The 25,239-nt window shown below is 47.7% G+C and overlaps 1 protein-coding gene across 1 annotated transcript in view; it reads right to left on the bottom strand.

The window, feature by feature from the left end:
• The window catches only part of pdzd8 (PDZ domain containing 8), a 47,022-nt gene that overhangs the window by 16,390 nt on the left and 5,393 nt on the right, over nt 1-25,239 (bottom strand). The window contains exons 2-3 of the mRNA XM_076978421.1: nt 20,747-20,872; nt 16,473-16,575 (exon numbers count right to left, since the gene is read on the bottom strand). Coding sequence (XP_076834536.1) covers nt 16,473-16,575; nt 20,747-20,872 — 229 coding nt within the window. The remainder of the gene's footprint in view (nt 1-16,472; nt 16,576-20,746; nt 20,873-25,239) is intronic.

Consider the following 25,239-nt stretch of genomic DNA (forward strand, 5'->3'; position numbering starts at 1 on the left):
GATGCAGCCACGAAGTCGCCAGGTTTGCTTCATGGAAAATTCATTTTTAGGAACGTAAAGTGTTACCGGAGCGGAGCTCGGAGCGGTCGTTTTCTGCATGGTCCTAGCGCTAGATTCGTCGCTATTTAAATATTTCTTTTTAACCATTAAAACTGCAGAGGACCAAAACCGGCTTTTGAAAAAGTCCCCCCCAAATTACGTCCGTGAGGTTAAATGTACTAAATGTTGGCTTACATTTCAAATATCATGTTTAGCTGAATAAACATGTTATCAACCCCTTTTAATGTACAGTATGTAGGCTTACAAATTCATGTTTAACTGAATAAACCATTGAACATGAGTAGCTTACATTTTAATGAGCATGTTTTTTTTCTTCAAGTATCAAAGTAGAACAGCTTCCTCAAGCGGTCATTGATGCATTTTGGAAACAGGAGATGAGCCCCTGGTCTAATGCACCCTCTGTATTAAGAAACCCTATCTCAAAAACTGACTGTCATTACTTGGGTAGCACGCATATGAGCCATTTTAATATAGATTAATCTAGATTAATTTCAAGATTTCAGTGAGATTAATCTAGATTAAAAAAATTAATCTATGCCCACCCCTAGTTAAAAATAAAAGGTTTGAAGTGCGCTCGTGTATTTAGGGGGCATTGGAGTAGAGAGCCAAAGGAAGTGCACTTTTGGGGGAAAAGATCCCCCCCCATCACAATGCTGGCTACGGGTCTGACTAGGTGTGTTTATATGTGGGGGTGTGTACACTAGGTGCGTTTTGTGTATGCATGCCCACGTGCTACTTATCATGGTGACAGACATTCATTGAAGCCATTGTGTGAAGGGGACAGTTCCTGTGTGTGGACACCTGTTGCTGGTGAAGTAACTGTGTCCAACTCCACCCATCAACTCTTTCCTGTCTCATCACTCCATCTCTCCGCCTCCACTCCCCCATCCACCATCTATCCGAGAGATTAGGATCTGGGGGTGTTTACTTCACAGAACTGTGGACACAGTCATAATCTCCCAACTTCCACTGTGATGATTAAAAAAAAGAAGATAAACACCTGCACACACCTTTAACCGTGGCAGATACCACTGAGGCTGCAAAGATCTAACCACAGACCGTTAAAGCTGTGGCGAAGTCGAACGTATTCGTGACCCAACATCGGATAAACAAGTGTGAACGTTAGAATAGCTTCACTACCGTAGACGAGAGTGCTAAGACACTGATGAAGCTGATAAAGAGCTCCGTCAGCACTGACCAAACAAACCGCTCTGGGAAATAGAGTCGTTTAACACACATGACCAGAAAGGCCTTGAGAACCGTCCAGATGGACAGACCTTCATGACGAGGTTTCTGCATCATCAACAGTAGCACAGGGAGAAGCTGGAGTTGATGCCCTTTGGGTTCATACTGCATTACTTATCAGGGGTGCTCTGGGGTATTAGAGGTGCTCTGGTGGTATTAGGGGGGTGCTCTGGTGGTATCAGATGGGCACTGGTGGTATTAGGGGGGTGCTCTGGTGGTATTAGGGGGGTGCTCTGGGGTATTAAGGGGGTGCTCTGGGGTATTAGGGGTACTCTGGGGTGGATGTGGAGATGATGTTTACTGAATGCTCAAATCTTGCCATTTGTTCCTGTTATTTGCAGGTTTAGCTGAGCTACAGAGACAATGTAACGAGTTTAAGATCGACTGCAAGTACACACACACACGCGCATACACTGACATGGGCACACCCACACACTGACACACGCACACACAGGCACACTGACACACGCACACGCACTGCTCACTTGTTCTTGTGCTGCTGACGAGCACCCTCTCTCTCTCACACACACACACACACACACACACACACACACACACACACAGGCATGCGCACGCACACATGCACACAGAAGGTTATGTGGCATGATACATACGTGATGCGTTACACTGGCATGTTTTACAGTGACATGCAAAGCTGCGTTTAACTGGACACAAAAGACAGGGAGAAACACTCGGACAACACAGGACCAGTGAAGGTCTGGCACCTGATCACAAAACAACCTAGTTAACAACTGATAATTAGCACAGCGCTGTTCACTATCGTCAGCTACAGTCAGCAACACCTCCCTCAGCTACAGTCAGCAACACCTCCGTCAGCTACAGTCAGCAACACCTCCGTCAGCTACAGTCAGCAACTCCTCCGTCAGCTACAGTCAGCAACTCCTCCGTCAGCTACAGTCAGCAACTCCTCCGTCAGCTACAGTCAGCAACTCCTCCGTCAGCTACAGTCAGCAACTCCTCCGTCAGCTACAGTCAGCAACACCTCCGTCAGCTACAGTCAGCACACCTCCGTCAGCTACAGTCAGCAACACCTCCGTCAGCTACAGTCAGCAACACCTCCGTCAGCTACAGTCAGCAACACCTCCGTCAGCTACAGTCAGCAACACCTCCGTCAGCTACAGTCAGCAACACCTCCGTTGCCTCACAAGCATGACGCATGCATGACAACCACATACACCCCCAACCTGCATCTCCATATGCCAACATACAGGCACGTGCACGCACACGCGCGCGCACACACACACACACACACACACACACACACACACACACACACTTTTCTCTCCCCAAGTGCACTGGACAGTAATCTAATCATCCAGCACATGTCAAAGAGATTAGTGTCTGAGTATAGGGTAGCCGTCCCCGCAGGGAATAAGCACAGACACGTAGAGATACACACACACACACACACACACACACAAACACACACACATATGCGAAGGTACATACACACAAACATATCAACTGACCAACAAAAAAGGCAAACAATAACTAAAGTGTGTGATTAGTGTGTTGTTTTATGTGTGTGTGTGTGTGTGTGTGTGTGTGTGTGTGTGTGTGTGTGGGGGGGGGGGGGGGGGTGTCTCAGACAGACTTAGATGAGTATCCTGACAGGAAGCACGAAGGGTTTCAGACCAACACTGGACAAGCACAGAACAGACAAACAGTTCAGGACCAGGATGTTGGAGCACGTGTGTGTGCAGCGAAAGGGAGTGGAACTGCACTAGTGTCTGAGCTCACCTGCACGCGCGCACACACACACACACACACACACACACACACACACACACACACACACACACACACACACACACAAGGAAGCCATAACCTTTGACCTGCGCCTCACTCTACTGGGCTCTCAGTCACACTTCTGGTCACTAGCCCAGGGTAATCTACGAGACGTGGGTGGGGTTTATAAAGCAGAAAGAATAACTCCATTACCTGAAACACCATGAACGCAAACAGAAAGGAAGTGAGGGGGGCTGGAACAGGAAGTGTGGACGTGTACCGCCACATGAAGCCTCCGGTGTCTGGCTCAGATCACACGCCACATTCGCTGATGTCATCACCGCCCTTTCTCCCAGAGAGCATAATTCAATCACTCGTTCCTCTCCTCCACCACATCCCTCCACCCTCATTAGCCAAACGGCCCGTGACCCGCGGAACACCACGACCCCCTTCCCCGCGAACACGCAACAAGCTACAGACGCACACACACGTGCAGAGGAGACAAGGCAGCACGGTCAGTAGAACGGGCCTTAGTCAGATACACCTATGATACGCTACAGTCTCCGGACAAACTGCCCGGGAAATGTCATTTTATGAAACGTTCCCACATGCGATGCCAAACGCTGTCTCTATCTGTCCGTCTGTCCTCATGTCTCACGTGTGCCTGGACAGCTCAACCACCACCGCGTGTTTACGGTGACGTGGTCCTGGTCGTCTTAATCACCAAAGCCAGACTGGCCAGCATCCTCTCCACCCAAGCACCGGGTTCATCACGACATCCACACATCTCAATTATCTCCCATTTTGATAGCCGTACCATGTTCATGTTCTATGATCTACGTGGTAATTTAACCGTTTCAAACACAGAAACGTTCATTTCAATATCATCCCTGAGCTGTGGGCGGATTCAGCCGGTTCAGTCTTGGTTCTTCTTGAGGTTTCTTCATCATCATCATCATCATCATCATCAGATGTTCCTCTTGACTTGCTTTCTCGATGCTTTGATCCAGACGTCTATACATCTGCTTCATGACAACAGCCATTGTAAAAAAGTGCTGTACAGATAAACTTTCATTGACTGACTGATTGATTAAACAATTCACACACTTGGCATTAGGGAGCCAAATATGCCAATAGTAGCCATCAAAGTGAAATCAATAAAAAAACAACCTTAATAAGTGAAACAACTGTGTTTACAACAACAGCGATTACTAATATGCGTACTAGTTTCATGCATCGATCATGTCTGCTAGTGAAAGAGCCATCTGAGCAGACGTCGGGGCAAATGAGAGAGCCCCCGTGGCCCCTGTCCGTGGCCCCTGCTCAGCCCTCAATATTTTAATTTTCATGTTGCCGATGTGCTTTTGTGATAGGAGGTCTCTTTTCATCAAGCATCAGACAAAGGGATGGGTTGTTATGGAGACAGAACTTAAAAAAAAACAAAACAGCCCCCTCTCATCTCTGTTCGGGGGCCGGAGAGATTCTACAGCTGTCAGCGTGTACGCCACCTCGCTCTTAACGTCCTGATTGTTGCTGGCGAGACGCACACAAATGTTCAGCCGTGGTGTTCAGAACCACCTCCATCTGGGCCGGAGGTCCTCAGGAGGCACAAGGAGGGAGAGTGTTGTCAGAAGACCAAAGTCACTCGAGGAAATACGGCACCCCTCAAAGCACTCCTGGCCCGAAATCATCTCACGTTATCACCCTGACATTTCGTTTGTCCGTTTCTGCCATACGAGACCCCAACTTGCCAGCCACTCAAAAGTGGAGCGAGGTAGACGGGAACAGCGGGGTAGACAGGTGGACAGACAGAAACAGCGCGGTAGACAGGTGGACAGACAGGCAGTGAAGAGGCAGATAATCAACAGGTGACATTTACTTTCAGATAATGACTGGAAATGTGGGAGACATACAGACACTTCCTGTGGTGGTTCTGATACCTGGACCGGAGTCATCGTGCTGAACCACTAGGAGAATGTAGGCAGAAGAAGGGAGGAGGACCAAATAACTGAGCAGAGTGGCAGAGACAGCGGCCTCAGGAAGCACTTCACCACAGACACCACCACTCACTTCACCACAGACACCACCACTCACTTCACCACAGACCACAACACACCACCACTCACATCACCACAGACACCACCACTCACATCACCACAGACACCACCACTCACTTCACCACAGACACCACCACTCACTTCACCACAGACACCACCACTCACTTCACCACAGACACCACCACTCACTTCACCACAGACACCACCACTCACTTCACCACAGACACCACCACTCACTTCACCACAGACACCACCACTCACTTCACCACAGACACCACCACTCACTTCACTACAGACCACAACACACCACCACAGACACCACCACTCACTTCACCACAGACACCACCACTCACTTCACCACAGACCACAACACACCACCACAGACACCACCACTCACTTCACCACAGACACCACCACTCACTTCACCACAGACACCACCACTCACTTCACCACAGACACCACCACTCACTTCACCACAGACACCACCACTCACTTCACCACAGACACCACCACTCACTTCACCACAGACACCACCACTCACTTCACCACAGACACCACCACTCACTTCACCACAGATACCACCACTCACTTCACCACAGACACCACCACTCACTTCACTACAGACCACAACACCACCACAAACACCACCACTCACTTCACCACAGACACCACCACAGACCACAACACACCACCACAGACACCACCACTCACATTATCACAGACACCACAGACCACAACACACCACCACAGACACCACCACTCACATTATCACAGACACCACAGACCACAACACACCACCACAGACACCACCACTCACATTATCACAGACACCACAGACCACAACACACCACCACAGACCACAACACAGACCACAACACACCACCACAGACACCACACCTCACTTCACCACTCACACCTCACTTCACCACAGACACACACCTCCACACTCACACCACAGGCACCACACACACCTCACCAGACACAAACACCTCAGTCCACCACAAACACACACCACCACTCACACCACAGACACCTCCACACACACCACCGAAGTCCACCACACACACCACCACAGTCCACCACACACACCACCACAGTCCACCACACACATTACCACAGTCCACCACACACATTACCACAGTCCACCACACACATTACCACAGTCCACCACACACATTACCACAGTCCACCACACACATTACCACAGTCCACCACACACATTACCACAGTCCACCACACACACACACACACACACACACACACACACCACAAATACCTCAATTCACCAGACACACACACACCTCAGTCCACCACAAACACACACCACCATTCACACCACAGACACCACCACACACACACACCACCGAAGTCCACCTCACACACCACCACAGTCCACCACACACACTACCACAGTCCACCACCACAGACACCACTGCCCAGTAATACTCATTATGGCAAACAACAACACCCACCAGAGCTCAATCTTAGACATCCAGCTGTTGTGCCCCCTACCCTATATCTCCCCGCCCACTACCCCATATCTCCCCGCCCACTACCCCATATCTCCCCGCCCACTACCCATCTCATCTCCCCAGCAGTGAGAGTTTGTTGGCCAGCATGCGGGAAACGCAATAAAGTCCAGAACAATGAGGTCTAGCTTCAGCACTGCAGTCTAATCAAAACATAACAGAGCAGAGAGAGAGACTAGGAGGCTAGGAGACAGAGAGGGACACAAAGACAGGGACAGAGAGAGGGACAGAGAGAGGGGGAGAGGAACTGAGAGACAGGGACAGAGAGAGGGGGTCAGAAGGAGCAGCATGTCCACCAGTGTCCCAGCAGCACCATGGACACCGTGGACCTCCCCAGCGCAGCACAGACGCATCAGGCTTCAGAACCAGAACAACGGCAGTTCATTTCACCAGTCATGAGTTTGGTAGAGCGATCAATATTTTCACCTTTAGAGAGCGAAGAGCTGAGCTTTGAACCCAAACCCAGAGTTTGGTTCCGAACATCACAGGCATGGGTTATATATGTGAGGACACAGTCAGACGTGTAAAGAGGTCAAAGGTGAACAAATACAGAATGCTAATGAAACACTAATGAAAACACATGGACCGCACACAAACAAGGAGATACACAGAGCATGTGCGGCTGTGAAGAAGAATAAGACCATCAGTCAGCAATCAGCAGGTGTGCAAACACACACACACACACACACACACACACACACAGTAATAAAACCCTCAACGTTGGTGTAATGGAAAAGAGCTAAATTTAACCCCATTGAATTATCCTGCCAGAATAAGGAGGGTGAGTGTGTGTGTGTGTGTGTGTGTGTATTGTTAACAGCGCCCTGTGTAAATAAGAGGAGTGTGTGTATTCATGTGTGTGATGTATTCTAAAACTGCATGATTGGTGTGAGACAACCTCCATTACCATCAGCCCTTACACATACACACACACACAAATGAAAGGTGACCAGTAGAGCTTTGTCTGGGGCAGAGCAGCTCAGCTCCAGGAGGTCAGAGGTCACACCGATAGCCCCTGGGGGAATTCCCATCTGTGCTCCTGGCCACGAGGGGCAACAGAGCACTGAGAAGCTGTGCTGGTGCTGCTGCCATGAACAACAGCACCACCTGCTGGAATGCAGAGGTCTCCACGTGTTTACCCCGTTCTACCTCCCGCACGCGCGTTTACCCCGTTCTACCTCCCCCACGCGCGTTTACCCCGTTCTACCTCCCCCACGCGCGTTTACCCCGTTCTACCTCCCCCACGCGCGTTTACCCCGTTCTACCTCCCCCACGCGCGTTTACCCCGTTCTACCTCCCCCACGCGCGTTTACCCCCGTTCTACCTCCCCCACACGCGTTTACCCCGTTCTACCTCCCCCACACGCGTTTACCCCGTTCTACCTCCCCCACACGCGTTTACCCCGTTCTACCTCCCCCACACGCGTTTACCCCGTTCTACCTCCCCCACACGCGTTTACCCCGTTCTACCTCCCACACACGTGTTTACCCCGTTCTACCTCCCACACACGTGTTTACCCCGTTCTACCTCCCACAAGCAGCAGCAGGAGGCGTTCACACTAAACCTAGAATATGTGAACACAACCTGGAAGTGTAAGCAGGCAGACACCCTGCGACCTGGAAGTGTAAACAGGCAGACACTCTACAACCTGGTTGCCAGGAAAAGCAGAGACCATGTTAGACACGTCACTGAACTGAAATAAAGACCAAATAAATACACATTTTCATATTTTGCCCGAAAAATCAATTAAGAGATTCCGTTTTAAAAACTCAAGAAACTAACAGTGTTCAGTTTCTTCGGGACTCTGATAAACTCGTCATTCTGCTCGGAGGAGATGAGGAGACCACCTCTCCTTCATGTTGCCATAGCAGTGAAGTGTGTCTCAGGTGTGCAGCACCTAAGGAACGTGACACACTGTGTGACACTAGTACCTTCCCATCATGCTCTTGGACATATACAGGAGAAACCCCGCCTTTACTGCACTACAGACCCCAGAACTGCACCCTAATGAGAGGAGATCACCTCACAGCAGCACAACTAGTGCTAGCAAAGCAGCACGTGCAGAGAGCTTGGAGAGCAGACCGTTATCAGGACATAAACATTATAATTAGGCCGAGTAACCGCGTCCCATCAGCGATTATTATTATTAGCATCGTCAGAGATCATTATATTATTTTAATTGCATTTTCATTTTAGTAATGCAGCTACAAATCGGTTATTGAATATGCTAATGCATATTCATTTTCTGAAATGGGATTTTCAATATTGCTTTGGCAATATTGTACCTTGCACAATATTGCCATCTTGACTTGACAGAGACAGAGACACAGAGAGAGAGAGAGAGAGAGAGTCAGATGGAGAGATAGAGACAGAGGAAGAGAGCTTTACTTTAGCCATTATTTACTTATGATACAGAGAGAGAGAGATGGGGAGACACATTGAGTGACCTTTCCCAGATGGTACAGTAATAATCCCCGTTTGAGACCTGCTGAGGACTCTGATTCCCAAAGTCTGGAAGGTTCTGATAAAACACACACACGCGCGCACACACACACACACACACACACACACATCTGCATCTGAATTGCCACGCTGTCCACACAACTGCAAATTCAGATACACACACGTCTCTCGCTCACTCACACAGCCCTATGCATAGGTACACCCAAACATGTGCCCCCCCCCACACACACACACACACACCAATTCGCAATAGAAAAGAAATTCAGTTTTGAATCATCAACTTAATGAATAATGGATAATCATACATTGTGCATATCACAAACCCTGGGGACACACACACACACACACACACACACACACACACACACACACACACACACACAAAGATCTGCTTAAAAGTAGTCCCATCTCGGGCTGTATGCACACGCACACACACACACACAAACCTTTTCATGTACACAAAGCCTATTGTGGCTGGTTTAATTAAGCTGTGAGGTGCCACTTTGCTGTGCATCTATCTGCCTGAATCAGGTTTTTCACCATAACCTCAATTCCAACCTCACGCTCCTTCACCACAACCTCAACTCCAACCCCACGCACCTTCACCACAACCTCAACCTCAACCTCACGCTCCTTCACCACAACCTCAACCTCGCGCACCTTCACCACAACCTCGCGCACCTTCACCACAACCTCAACTCCAACCCCGCGCACCTTCACCACAACCTCAACTCCAACCCCGCGCACCTTCACCACAACCTCAACTCCAACCCCGCGCACCTTCACCACAACCTCAACTCCAACCCCGCGCTCCTTCACCACAACCTCAACTCCAACCCCGCGCTCCTTCACCACAACCTCAACTCCAACCCCGCGCTCCTTCACCACAACCTCAACTCCAACCCCGCGCTCCTTCACCACAACCTCAACTCCAACCCCGCGCTCCTTCACCACAACCTCAACTCCAACCCCGCGCTCCTTCACCACAACCTCAACTCCAACCCCGCGCTCCTTCACCACAACCTCAACTCCAACCTCGCGCTCCTTCACCACAACCTCAACTCCAACCTCGCGCTCCTTCACCACAACCTCAACTCCAACCTCGCGCTCCTTCACCACAACCTCAACTCCAACCCCACAACCTCAACTCCAACCCCACAACCTCAACTCCAACCCCACAACCTCAACTCCAACCCCACAACCTCAACTCCAACCCCACAACCTCAACTCCAACCCCACAACCTCAACTCCAACCCCACAACCTCAACTCCAACCTCACAACCTCAACTCCAACCTCACAACCTCAACTCCAACCTCACAACCTCAACTCCAACCTCACAACCTCAACTCCAACCTCACAACCTCAACTCCAACCTCACAACCTCAACTCCAACCTCACAACCTCAACTCCAACCTCACGCTCCTTCACCACAACCTCAACTCCAACCTCACGCTCCTTCACCACAACCTCAACCTCATGCTCCTTCACCACAACCTCAACCTCGCGCTCCTTCACCACAACCTCAACCTCGCGCTCCTTCACCACAACCTCAACCTCGCGCACCTTCACCACAACCTCAACCTCGCGCACCTTCACCACAACCTCAACCTCGCGCACCTTCACCACAACCTCAACCTCGCGCACCTTCACCACAACCTCAACCTCGCGCACCTTCACCACAACCTCACGCACCTTCACCACAACCTCAACCTCACGCACCTTCACCACAACCTCAACCTCACGCTCCTTCACCACAACCTCAACCTCGCGCACCTTCACCACAACCTCAACCTCGCGCACCTTCACCACAACTCCAACCTCGCGCACCTTCACCACAACTCCAACCTCGCGCACCTTCACCACAACCTCAACTCCGACCTCGCGCACCTTCACCACAACCTCAACTCCGACCCCGCGCACCTTCACCACAACCTCAACTCCGACCCCGCGCTCCTTCACCACAACCTCAACTCCGACCCCGCGCTCCTTCACCACAACCTCAACACCGACCCCGCGCTCCATCACCACAACCTCAACACCGACCCCGCGCTCCTTCACCACAACCTCAACTCCGACCCCGCGCTCCTTCACCACAACCTCAACTCCGACCCCGCGCTCCTTCACCACAACCTCAACTCCGACCCCGCGCTCCTTCACCACAACCTCAACTCCGACCTCGCGCTCCTTCACCACAACCTCAACTCCAACCCCACAACCTCAACTCCAACCTCACGCTCCTTCACCACAACCTCAACCTCGCGCTCCTTCACCACAACCTCAACCTCGCGCACCTTCACCACAACCTCAACCTCGCGCACCTTCACCACAACCTCAACCTCGCGCACCTTCACCACAACCTCAACCTCGCGCACCTTCACCACAACCTCAACCTCGCGCACCTTCACCACAACCTCAACCTCGCGCTCCTTCACCACAACCTCAACCTCGCGCTCCTTCACCACAACCTCAACCTCGCGCTCCTTCACCACAACCTCAACCTCGCGCACCTTCACCACAACCTCAACCTCGCGCACCTTCACCACAACCTCAACCTCGCGCTCCTTCACCACAACCTCAACCTCGCGCTCCTTCACCACAACCTCAACCTCGCGCTCCTTCACCACAACCTCAACCTCGCGCTCCTTCACCACAACCTCAACCTCGCGCTCCTTCACCACAACCTCAACCTCGCGCTCCTTCACCACAACCTCAACCTCGCGCTCCTTCACCACAACCTCAACCTCGCGCACCCTCACCACAACCTCAACCTCGCGCACCCTCACCACAACCTCAACCTCGCGCACCCTCACCACAACCTCAACCTCGCGCACCTTCACCACAACCTCAACCTCGCGCACCTTCACCACAACCTCAACCTCGCGCACCTTCACCACAACCTCAACTCCAACCCCGCGCTCCTTCACCACAACCTCAACTCCAACCCCGCGCTCCTTCACCACAACCTCAACTCCAACCCCACAACCTCAACTCCAACCTCGCGCACCTTCACCACAACCTCAACCTCGCGCACCTTCACCACAACCTCAACCTCGCGCACCTTCACCACAACCTCAACCTCGCGCACCTTCACCACAACCTCAACCTCGCGCACCTTCACCACAACCTCACGCTCCTTCACCACAACCTCAACCTCGCGCTCCTTCACCACAACCTCAACCTCGCGCTCCTTCACCACAACCTCAACCTCGCGCTCCTTCACCACAACCTCAACCTCGCGCTCCTTCACCACAACCTCAACCTCGCGCTCCACCACAACCTCAACCTCGCGCTCCTTCACCACAACCTCAACCTCGCGCTCCTTCACCACAACCTCAACCTCGCGCTCCTTCACCACAACCTCAACCTCGCGCTCCTTCACCACAACCTCAACCTCGCGCTCCTTCACCACAACCTCAACCTCGCGCTCCCTCACCACAACCTCAACCTCGCGCACCCTCACCACAACCTCAACCTCGCGCACCTTCACCACAACCTCAACCTCGCGCACCTTCACCACAACTCCAACCTCGCTCACCTTCACCACAACCTCAACTCCAACCCCGCGCTCCTTCACCACAACCTCAACCTCGCGCTCCCTCACCACAACCTCAACCTCGCGCACCCTCACCACAACCTCAACCTCGCGCACCTTCACCACAACCTCAACCTCGCGCACCTTCACCACAACCTCAACCTCGCGCACCTTCACCACAACTCCAACCTCGCTCACCTTCACCACAACCTCAACTCCAACCCCGCGCTCCTTCACCACAACCTCAACTCCAACCCCGCGCTCCTTCACCACAACCTCAACTCCAACCCCGCGCTCCTTCACCACAACCTCAACTCCAACCCCACAACCTCAACTCCAACCTCACAACCTCAACTCCAACCTCGCGCACCTTCACCACAACCTCAACCTCGCGCACCTTCACCACAACCTCAACCTCGCGCTCCTTCACCACAACTCCAACCTCGCGCTCCTTCACCACAACTCCAACCTCGCGCTCCTTCACCACAACTCCAACCTCGCGCTCCTTCACCACAACTCCAACCTCACGCTCCTTCACCACAACTCCAACCTCACGCTCCTTCACCACAACTCCAACCTCACGCTCCTTCACCACAACTCCAACCTCACGCTCCTTCACCACAACTCCAACCTCACGCTCCTTCACCACAACTCCAACCTCACGCTCCTTCACCACAACTCCAACCTCACGCTCCTTCACCACAACTCCAACCTCACGCTCCTTCACCACAACTCCAACCTCACGCTCCTTCACCACAACTCCAACCTCACGCTCCTTCACCACAACTCCAACCTCACGCTCCTTCACCACAACCACAACTCCAACCTCACGCTCCTTCACCACAACTCCAACCTCACGCTCCTTCACCACAACCACAACTCCAACCTCACGCTCCTTCACCACAACTCCAACCTCATGCTCCTTCACCACAACCTCAACTCCAACCTCACGCTCCTTCACCACAACCTCAACTCCAACCTCACGCTCCTTCACCACAACCTCAACTCCAACCTCACGCTCCTTCACCACAACCTCAACTCCAACCTCACGCTCCTTCACCACGCGTCATGGGTGAACTTAAGACGGGCTTGGATGTGTACTGATTTAAGCAGGGGAACCTTCCATGTCATGCATGACTTTAAACTATGACGTCTTTGTGTATTACCCACAGTAACCTTGGAAACAGTGGTGCCAGCTCTCTTCAGGTCATTGAGCAGCTCCTCCTGTGTAGTTCTGGGCTGGTTCCTCACCTTTCTTAGCATCACTGCTACACCACAAGGTGAGATCTTACATGGAGCCTCAATCTGAGGGAGACTGACAGTCATGTTTAGCTTCTTCTATTTTATTATAATTGTTCCAACAGTTGATATTTTTTCACCAAGATGCTTGACAATTGTCCCGTAGACCTTTCGAGCCTTGTGGAGGTCTACAATTTAGTCTCTGGTGTCTTTTTGGTCTTAGCCATGTTAGTAGTTGGAGTCTTACTGATTTGTGTGGGGTGGACAGGTGTGTTTATGCAGCTAATGACCTCAAACAGGTGCTCCTAATTTAGCATAATAAGTGGAGTGGAGGTGGACTTTTTTAGAGGTGGACCAACAGGGCCAGAATTTTTGCTGATTGGCAGGTGTTCAAATACTTACTTGCAGCAGTAAAACACAAATAAATTATTTAAAAATCATACATTGTAATTTCTGGATTTTTTTCCCTTTAGATTAGATGAAAATTTCAGATCCCTCCATGACTTCTAAGTGGGAGAACTTGTAAAGTTGCAAAAATTTTCCTCACTCACTCACTGTGTATATATATATATATACATACATACAGTGTATATAATGTATATTTTATTATACATTTATGTTAAATACATTTATTTTTCTCCATCACACACACACACACACACACACACACAAACACACACACAGGAAGGAGCTGTAAGCGGATGTGTAAAATGGCTCAAAAATCCATTAAAGTTGCCATTTTCACTGTGAAATGCTTGTTGTGTCAGGAAGGAGAGAGAGAGAACCGTCTGAGAATGTTAATTCCTCTAAATTGCAATAATCAGTAAATGCTGTGTGTGTGTGTGTGTGTGTGTGTGTGTGTGACTGTCTACTGCTCATTTACCTAAAAATGTTACATAAGGAAAAGAAACATAACATACTGGATTAACGCCATTCTGACATTACACTTCAAGATGATCCACCACCAATGTCCAGCAGCTCTGGGACTAGGATTAGGGCTCTGTGTGTGTGTGTGTGTGTGTACCGTTTTAATGGAGTTGTGGAGTTTATATGATGTATATATGTGTATATACGTTGTGTATATTTGATATAATTACAGTTTTAATGGAGCTACGGGGTTTATATGATGTATATATGTGTATATACATTGTGTATATTTGATATATTACCGTTTTAATGGAGCTGCGTGGTTTATATGATGTATGTGTATATACGTTGTGTATATTTGATATATTACCATTTTAATGGAGCTATGGGGTTTATATGATGTATATATGTGTATATACGTTGTGTATATTTGATATATTACTGTTTTAATGGAGCTGCGTGGTTTATATGATGTATATATGTGTATATACGTTGTGTATATTTGATATATTACCGTTTTAATGGAGCTATGGGGTTTATATGATGTATATATGTGTATATACGTTGTGTATATTTGATATAATTACAGTTTTAATGGAGCTACGGGGTTTATATGATGTATATATGTGTATATACGTTGTGTATATTTGATATATTACCGTTTTAATGGAGCTGCGTGGTTTATATGATGTATGTGTATATATGTTGTGTATATTTGATATATTACCGTTTTAATGGAGCTATGGGGTTTATATGATGTATATATGTGTATATACGTTGTGTATATTTGATATATTACTGTTTTAATGGAGCTGCGTGGTTTATATGATGTATATATGTGTATATACGTTGTGTATATTTGATATATTACCGTTTTAATGGAGCTATGGGGTTTATATGATGTATATATGTGTATATACGTTGTGTATATTTGATATAATTACAGTTTTAATGGAGCTACGGGGTTTATATGATGTATATATGTGTATATACGTTGTGTATATTTGATATATTACCGTTTTAATGGAGCTGCGTGGTTTATATGATGTATGTGTATATATGTTGTGTATATTTGATATATTACCGTTTTAATGGAGCTATGGGGTTTATATGATGTATATATGTGTATATACGTTGTGTATATTTGATATATTACTGTTTTAATGGAGCTGCGTGGTTTATATGATGTATATATGTGTATATACGTTGTGTATATTTGATATATTACCGTTTTAATGGAGCTATGGGGTTTATATGATGTATATATGTGTATATACGTTGTGTATATTTGATATAATTACAGTTTTAATGGAGCTACGGGGTTTATATGATGTATATATGTGTATATACGTTGTGTATATTTGATATATTACCGTTTTAATGGAGCTGCGTGGTTTATATGATGTATGTGTATATATGTTGTGTATATTTGATATATTACCGTTTTAATGGAGCTATGGGGTTTATATGATGTATATATGTGTATATACGTTGTGTATATTTGATATATTACTGTTTTAATGGAGCTGCGTGGTTTATATGATGTATATATGTGTATATACGTTGTGTATATTTGATATATTACCGTTTTAATGGAGCTATGGGGTTTATATGATGTATATATGTGTATATACGTTGTGTATATTTGATATAATTACAGTTTTAATGGAGCTACGGGGTTTATATGATGTATATATGTGTATATACGTTGTGTATATTTGATATATTACCGTTTTAATGGAGCTGCGCGGTTTCTCCTGCCATTCCTTGCTGCTGAGCTCCATAGTGCAGTGAACGTATGTCTTCCTCTCATATGAACCCAAAATAAATAACCTGGGGGACAGAGGGAGAGAAGGAGGGAGGGAGGGAAGGAATGACAGAGAGAGAGACAGAGAGAGAGAGATATTAAACTCTTTCAGGTATTGTTAAGCTCTCCTTTTAAAGGAGTAGTTGTCCTGCCACCATAGCCCTTCTCTTTCATCAGATATTTTGGTCTTCCAGCGCCCTCTAGTGGACGAATAAATATTTCACATGCTGGACTGTAGACTGACAGAAGGGTCTGTAGCCCACAGACAGGGTGGGCTGGTAGTACAAATACAAACTAACCCTAACCACCTCATTTAAAAACTCAAAAACAAGGCAATGCCAATGAATTTGTTTTGTGTTCATGAGTTTTTTTTTTATACACAGTGAAAATTCAAAATATTATACTCAATAAGAAAAATATATTGTAAATTTCCAAGACCTAAAATCTCAAAGATTTTGCCATTTTTTAAACAAAAACAAATGTATTAAAATAAAGTGAAATATTGACAGCTTAAAAAACAAAGTTAAAATGAAGATTGGATGAAAAGTCCATATAAGGTTCATTAAGTTTACTCAAGTTAAATAAAGTAAATGAACATTTAATTAAGTTAAATATGATTAATAAAATGTGTAAACATATAAAGTGTTGAGATAAAAAAAATATTATACAACCAAATAAAATCATGATATGATTCTGATTTTCTAATTATGTCACGGTGGGTCCGCCCAGACGCCACCAGAGGGCGCACACACTCTGCTTCCCTCTCACACACGTCCACTCCGACTCTGCGCACGCCCTCTCACTCCCAATCACCCGAGTATTAGCACCTGGCCCTAATTGGACTCGGGCGCTTGAAATCCCCACAGGTGGTGCCGTCCAGTGCTGCACATACAGCCAGCACCCCTCCCCTCGCTACGTGGGTTAGCCTGCTCTACACCGGCCCTGCCATACGCCTGTGGCTGCGTTACTTACCTGCTTTACCTTGTGTTTGTTCTGCCTAGTGGCCCGAGTATATGAATATAAATATATGAACAGGGTTAAAGGTGAAACTCATTATTTATTTTCACAAACCTCCAACTAAAATAATGAGCAAACATATTCCCAATGAAAACAAGTGCGCCGGGTAGTAAAACCTTGTCGTGCGGCTGTATTTGTGCCGCTGTTGCCCTCTTGTGGTGAACAAGTGTACCTGCCCAGAATCAGTTACACGACACGGTCACAGGTCACAGGATACGCCCGGTCATGCTCAACACCGGTCGATTCCGGTCACCGGTATATCGGTCAGTGCATCTCTAACTAAAAGCACTTAGTAGTGACAAAAACGTTTAGAGATTCATGCATTACATAAGCATGCTGTAAAGTTATGACTACAGTTCCATACATGTCTTCACAGATGGGCCCAATTATATTGTGTGTGTAGACCTGAGACTGGTCTCTGATGTAGAGCCACCAGCCTGCGGTCTGCAGATGGACATGATAAATAATAATAAATAATAAGACGACGACGTCCGGCTCTCACCGTCCCACAACAGTAAGTGGTTTGCAATCAAAATGTTGACCCAGCAAACGATACCAGGGTGAGTCACCAAACCCTCATCCCCAGGACTGAGAGTGTGAGAGGGAGATTAGCACGGGACTCTGCTCCGCCCAACGCTCCGTTAGCTCCGCCCAACGCTCCGTTAGCTCCGCTCCACGGCTCTGCTCCACCCAACGCTCCGTTAGCTCCACCCAACGCTCCGTTAGCTCCACCCAACGCTCCACGGCTCTGCTCCACCCAACACTCAGTTAGCTCCACCCACTCAGCTAGCTCCTGTTAGGTTATTATGATTGATTACTGTTTATTATTAAACTATTATTATTACCAATAGCTTACATCCTCTTCAAAAGTAATAATAATAATAATAATAATAATAATAATAATAATAATAAACAGTAATACTCTTCTGGATAGTGGAAATTATCATGATATATTAACATATTCTAACGCGCACACACGCGCACACAGAGGGTACGTGAGGACAGGGTTGAGCTCATAACAGCTGACTATGTGCATTATTAATGAGAGACTCTACCACACTCTCACACACACACACACAACCCCATATTGGAGGGGTGGTTGTGTGTGAGAAAGAACAGCTTGCAGCCAGGCCGTTTAAGATTTAATTTGATTAAACACAATTGTGTGTGTGTGTGTGTGTGTGTGTGTGTGTGTGTGTGTGTGTGTGTGTATAAAGTTGAATCTCAAGAGATCACCAAACAATCAGTCTCCCAGAACACTACACACTAACCTACAGACAGCACCTGTGTGTGTGTGTGTGTGTGTGTGTGTGTGTAAAGCACATGTGTGAAAGATATAACTGAGCTGCCTGAAATCAGTAATTGAATTAGTTAGTATTTGGATTCATTGCAGTTACAGGGGCTCACAGGCAGGTGGCAGTGTGAGACAGCCGTGGAAGTGGACCTCCCCAGCAGCTGTGCACCGAGCTGTGCCACATGGCCTGCACTAGCATGAACAGGACCTATGAAACCTGAGCCCGCATGGCTCCGACCCAGATCTGTGTAAACACTTAATAGCAGAGACACACTCGCTCCACTTCCAGAAGTGATCAGGGCCATTTTCTAGGCAGCGTATACACGAGTGTCTGTACCTGCCTGTCTGAGCCACAACGGACAACCAAAAGCCCTTCCAACGAATCATATTCCTCCATGTGACCAACCAGGATCCCAGGGGTGATAGTGGGAAAAACTCCTGAGCCTGAACTTTTTCTGAGCGGGGGGGGGGGGGGGTGTTAGTGTACCATATTTAGAATATTTTATAATTAATCTTTAAATTAATTAATAATAAATAAGTCAGGTAATCATTATAGTGAAAAAAAAACTAATTTCTATTAATATTCTGAGAAAATGCTGTAACCTAAAGATTTAGATTAGACACAATATGTTAAAAACAGGCATAATTAATTATTTATTCATTACTGTTAGTAAATTATAGGATACCAGACAACTCAAAGAAATTATGCAAATAAAGTTTAAAAGAATTACAAGTATTATGATTATAGTTAGTTTTTTATATATAAAATTTAATAAATTTAATAAATATTTTGTGTTGGTTTATTAGGACATACATTTTGTGCTTTTGTTCATGTATTACAACTTACGACGTAAGGCGGCCAGGATGAACCAGATCGTCTGACCACCTGTACCGGCTCAAAAAAAAACACTCTTATATTTCTGAAAAAAATTTAACTTAATCAGAATAAAGATAAAATACTGAAGTTATCTTGCATCTACCTCTGAAGCTCTTCCGATGTCTGAAATACAGGCGGTCCCCGGGTTACGACGTTGATCCGTCGTAAATCGATTTTCGGTGTAAATCGGAACATACGTACATGTATATACGTAAATAACGTACTATACGCAGTTATCCTATCCTAAAGCTAGCCTTTTGGCAAATACCTTTATCCATAGCTGCGTTTGACTAATCCTGACGCCACGCACACCAAACACCAAGTTCCGTTTACGACGCAGAACCATTTAGGTCCAAACGAGGCTTTATACAATAAATGGGAGATGTGTAGTAACCACGAAAAATCGTAACTTGGGAACCTCGTAAGGATCATATTTCGGCCTCAAAACAGATGGCATGCGCGCGCGTGTGGTTTATCATTATGATTTGACGGATTCCCCCCCCCCCCTCAATTTTTTTTCTCTCGGAATTCCGGCGTGGTGCCTGAAAACTATCAGGCCTGGGATCCACCTCGTGTGGCCAACCAGGATCCACCTCGTGTGGCCAACCAGGATCCACCTCGTGTGGCCAACCAGGATCCACCTCACGTGGCCAACCAGGATCCACCTCACGTGGCCAACCAGGATCCACCTCACGTGGCCAACCAGGATCCACCTCACGTGGCCAACCAGGATCCACCTCACGTGGCCAACCAGGATCCACCTCACGTGGCCAACCAGGATCCACCTCTGTTGGATGGTGTGGATCATACTGTGGATCAAACACCCATCATTCGTTCTGGTGTGCCACTGCAGGCACCCACACCCAGGACCCACACATTAACCTTTCTATGAATATGCAATATGTGCTGCCTGGTACAAGCACATGTGACGGAGAGTTTGGCCCTTTGGAGAACAAGGCAATGTGAGAATTCTGTGGCATTGTTACATCACAAGTGAAGATCGTCCTACCTGCTACATTCAACCACGGTCACGCGGAGGCGTCCCTCCACCAATCGTGTGTCTCCGATGGAGAGCTCTGGATCACATGACGCCGCTGGTGTGGGCTGCACTTGGAACGGGAAGAAGGGCTTGTACCTGTCAATCAAAGAGGCAGACCACTGTAAATCATCCGTGTAGATCGTCCGCACAGAATAAGAAAAGCCAGGACTTCAGGGGCTGCAATCGCTTCTTTTCTTTTTCTTTTAAAGCTCCACAACTGTGGAATAATCTTCCTGCCTCTATTTGGGACTCAGACACAGTCTCAATGTTTAAAACTCGATTAAAGACTCATCTGTTTAGTTTGGCCTTTGATTAATCTGTTACATATTTACTACATCTCGTATCTTTTCTCCGAGGTTCACCTGGAGAGTAACATTGCAGTCGGAGCCGACAATACCAGCATCGCTGCTCCGACACGGAATGAAAGCCTGGCGTTCATCAACAGACATTTACAGTGACAATATCATAACCCAGAACTTTCATTTTTTACCTTTACTTAGTCTGATTGTGTGATTTGTGTGTGACTTGTGTATTTGTCTGTATTTTGTGTAATTTGTGTGTTAACGGGCCGCCCAATGGAGGATGGGTTCCCTTTTGAGTCTTGGTTCTCCCGAGGTTTCTTCCTATTCCCCACCATCATAGGGAGTTTTTCCTCGCCACTGTCGCCTTTGGCTTGCTCATTAGGGTTCTGGACCCGTAGTATTGTTAACCTTTTAAATCCTGTAAAGCGCTTTGTGACAACATGTGTTGTGAAAAGCGCTATACAAATAAACTTTGATTGATTGATTGAATCGCGCCGTCTCCCACCGCAATCGCGCCGTCTCCCACCGCAATCGCGCCGTCTCCCACCGCAATCGCGCCGTCTCCCACCGCAATCGCGCCGTCTCCCACCGCAATCGCGCCGTCTCCCACCGCAATCGCGCCGTCTCCCACCGCAATCGCGCCGTCTCCCACCGCAATCACACGCCATTTCTCACCGCAATCACACGCCATTTCTCACCGCAATCACACGCCATTTCTCACCGCAATCACACGCCATTTCTCACCGCAATCACACGCCATTTCTCACCGCAATCACACGCCATTTCTCACCGCAATCATACCATCTCTCACTGCAATCACAGCAGTATCTTACAGAACAACCAAAACAATACTCAATAAAATCGTCTGTTTCAGCCAACTGTGTTTTGCAATCCAGAAGGATATTACACAAGCGCCCTTCAGATGGTCAGATGAGGTTTGTGGTCCTTGAGCAATAACCAAGTTCCTCTCTGGTGAACTCTGGCTTGAGGCACAAGAGAACAGAAGGCTCGTAAATTAAGTCACTGAACCAAGGAGCTCAGCTGAGGAGATCTTTACCATGAGATGTGATCTCCTAAAGAGGGCGTAGTACTGTTGTTATTTCTTTCTTTCTCTCACACACACACGCACACACATGGAATTCCATGCCTACACTCATCTACACACACCATCACACCATGCATATGCACAAATCACATCCAACCACACACAGAGCAGTCCCTCTGATTTTACCACCAAACACACTGACTTAAAACAATCAGCCCACATGCATACAGGCACGAACACACACCACACACACACCACACACACACACCACACAGAGAACCCCAACGTTCCTGCTCCATGAGTGGTCACGTTGGGCTGAGAGCAGGGGGGGGGCGGGGGGCGAGTTGGGTCAGCGGGCGGGGGGCGAGTTGGGTCAGCGGGCGGGGGGCGAGTTGGGTCAGCGGGCGGGGGGCGAGTTGGGTCAGCGGGCGGGGGGCGAGTTGGGTCAGCGGGCGGGGGGGGCGAGTTGGGTCAGCGGGCAGGGGCGATCATGAGACTACTGAGGTTTGTAAAGAAAACATCATTACCCTCAGGCCCTACGAATGATGTTTATAAACCACAATTCCTGATCCTGCTCATGTAAACACTGGAGGGTTTCTGCAGTAGCCCTACACACTAGTCCCATGGGTTCATGAGCCTGCAATACACAGTAACCACATCCACACATTAATGTTGGTGTGTGGACTCAGACACTATGTGCTCCAGTCAGCAGGGGTGTGACCTCTGACCTCTAGAGTGGAATCATCTAGAATGATGAACCAGACACACTTAACTCAGAACAAAAGACATTTTCCAACGATCCTATGCAGACTCGCACACACCCTCCTGAGATTCAGACCAGAGTGCCAGTCCACCCGCAAGACTCTTGATTAGAGGGACAGGTGTAGTTTGGGCAGCAGCCAGCAGGGGGCGGTACGGGTGAGTGTACTCAGGATACAGTACTGGACACAGCCTGGGTTACATGAGAGGGACCACAGCTTACCCATATGGTTGCCGACACACACACACACACACACACACACACACACACACACACACGCGGATACAGACACATACACAGACACACATGAATACACACAGACAAGTTGTTGGTTCAACTTGACTACATTTTGGACCAGATGAAGGCCACACTAGGTGTCCCCTATCACTTACTCCACACACACACACACACACACACACACACACACACACATTAAAAATGCAGCACTCTGGCTCTCACACAAATGTAAAAAGTACAGACAAACATTCATGTAGGCATTTAGGTGAGGAAGAGAGAGAGAGAGAAAGAGGAAGAGATGTAGAGGAGAATAGGGGGAGAGGTGGATAGAGGGATAGAGGTGGATAGAGAGATAGAGGTGATAGAGGGATAGAGGGAGAGGTGTGCCCTGTCAGACTGACCCAGTGGTGTTCAATTCACCATGGCAACATGTGTGCTGGGTTCTCCACGGTCTGATGTTTCTTGGCCAGTAAACGTGAGACTGGGCGGGTGAAGTCGGCCCCGCAGGGTTAAACGCTCCCTGATCTCCACACCAGCACTTCACAGCACAACCCTGCAGTTTCATACCACCATCACACTGCACTGCCTGGCCACGGGTGACCCTACAACTAACCCCCCCGGCCATGAGTGACCCTACAACACGGGTGACCCTACAACTTCCCCCGCCCTGGCCACACGTGACCCTACAACATGCGTGACCCTGCAACCCCCCCCCACCCTGCCCACGGGTGACCCTACAACCCCCCCCGCCCTGCCCACGGGTGACCCTACAACACCTGCTCGTGCCAGAAACTCCTCTGAGCTTGAGAATAAACCTCGAACTGCAAGTTCATGACGTTTTCATCTCAGGACAATCAGCTCCTACTGCAGGATATCATCATCAATCCTGAAAACCCCACACACCCCACCCCCTTTAATCCCCAACACCCTGCACCCCCGTTAGGAATATTAGCATTGGGATTAGCACTATAAACCTTATTATTGTAGTTATTACTGATTTGTTGCCTTTCAAAGTTAATAGCGATTATAACTGCTTTGAACAAACACCAACATTGTGCTGGTCCTCTCCTTTATTTACTTTAGGTTTAGCTAATCTCTCTTTGTTTACAATCATTCTACTGTGAGCTATGGTGTCTAATGACACTGTTCAGTACAGCAGTCAGAGCAAAGAGAAGGAGCAACACGACAGACACTTTAATCAGACGCATTAATCAGACGGTTCAATCAGACGGTGTAAAATCACACTTTCATTACTGCCAGAGTCACAGAGTCACTGCCAGCTTGTGCAGTTAGTGGTGCAACAGAACCGAACCAGAATGTCAGAAGTGCAAAAGAAAACTGAAAGTAAGGCACATTTTTAATAGAGAGAGAGAGAGAGAGAGAGAGAGAGAGAGGAGAATAAAAAAGAGGAAGAGTAAGAGTGAGTCTGGGAAGAAATGAAAACTCAAGCAGAAAAAAACAGCTGTCCACTGAGCAGTTTAGTGGTGTGTGTGTGTGTGTGTGTGTGTGTGTGTGTGTGTGTGTGTGTGTGTGTGTGTGTGTGTGTGTGTGTGTGTGTGTGTGTGTGTGCCCATAAAGTAATGCATGGGAGCCCAAAGCTCTGTGGTATTATTATGCCTGTCATGATCATGACATTTCAGTTGACAATTAACTGCTATTAATCCTTTGTGCCTTCTTATTTCGCCAGTATAATAACTATTATAACTATAACATTATAATGCCGGTATGCGTATAAATACTATAAATAATAATAATAATAAACAACCCTTATGATGAAACACCTTAATTTGCTGAGCAGTGAACTCAGGACTGAATTCAGAAATTAAATATTTATGCTCATCATAATTGCAAAGGAAGCTGCATTCTCAAAAATAATTTGTAAATCAAAAACATAATATTGTCCAAATGTCTGCTGAATGAAACGAGGGCCAGCTGGTAAAGGGCGTGACTGGTTTAGCTCACGCACGCGTTCACAATCACGCGTTCACAATCACATTTTGAAGCGCGAGGTCTTCTGCTGCTCCTGAAGTAAACATGCTGTGATGTGCAGGATCACCCAACGTAACACACGTGGTGTAAGCCAACGAACTGGGAACACTGGAACTGGGAACACTGGAGG

This window comes from Brachyhypopomus gauderio, chromosome 17 (assembly GCF_052324685.1).
Source record: "Brachyhypopomus gauderio isolate BG-103 chromosome 17, BGAUD_0.2, whole genome shotgun sequence".
Lineage (NCBI taxonomy): Eukaryota > Metazoa > Chordata > Actinopteri > Gymnotiformes > Hypopomidae > Brachyhypopomus > Brachyhypopomus gauderio.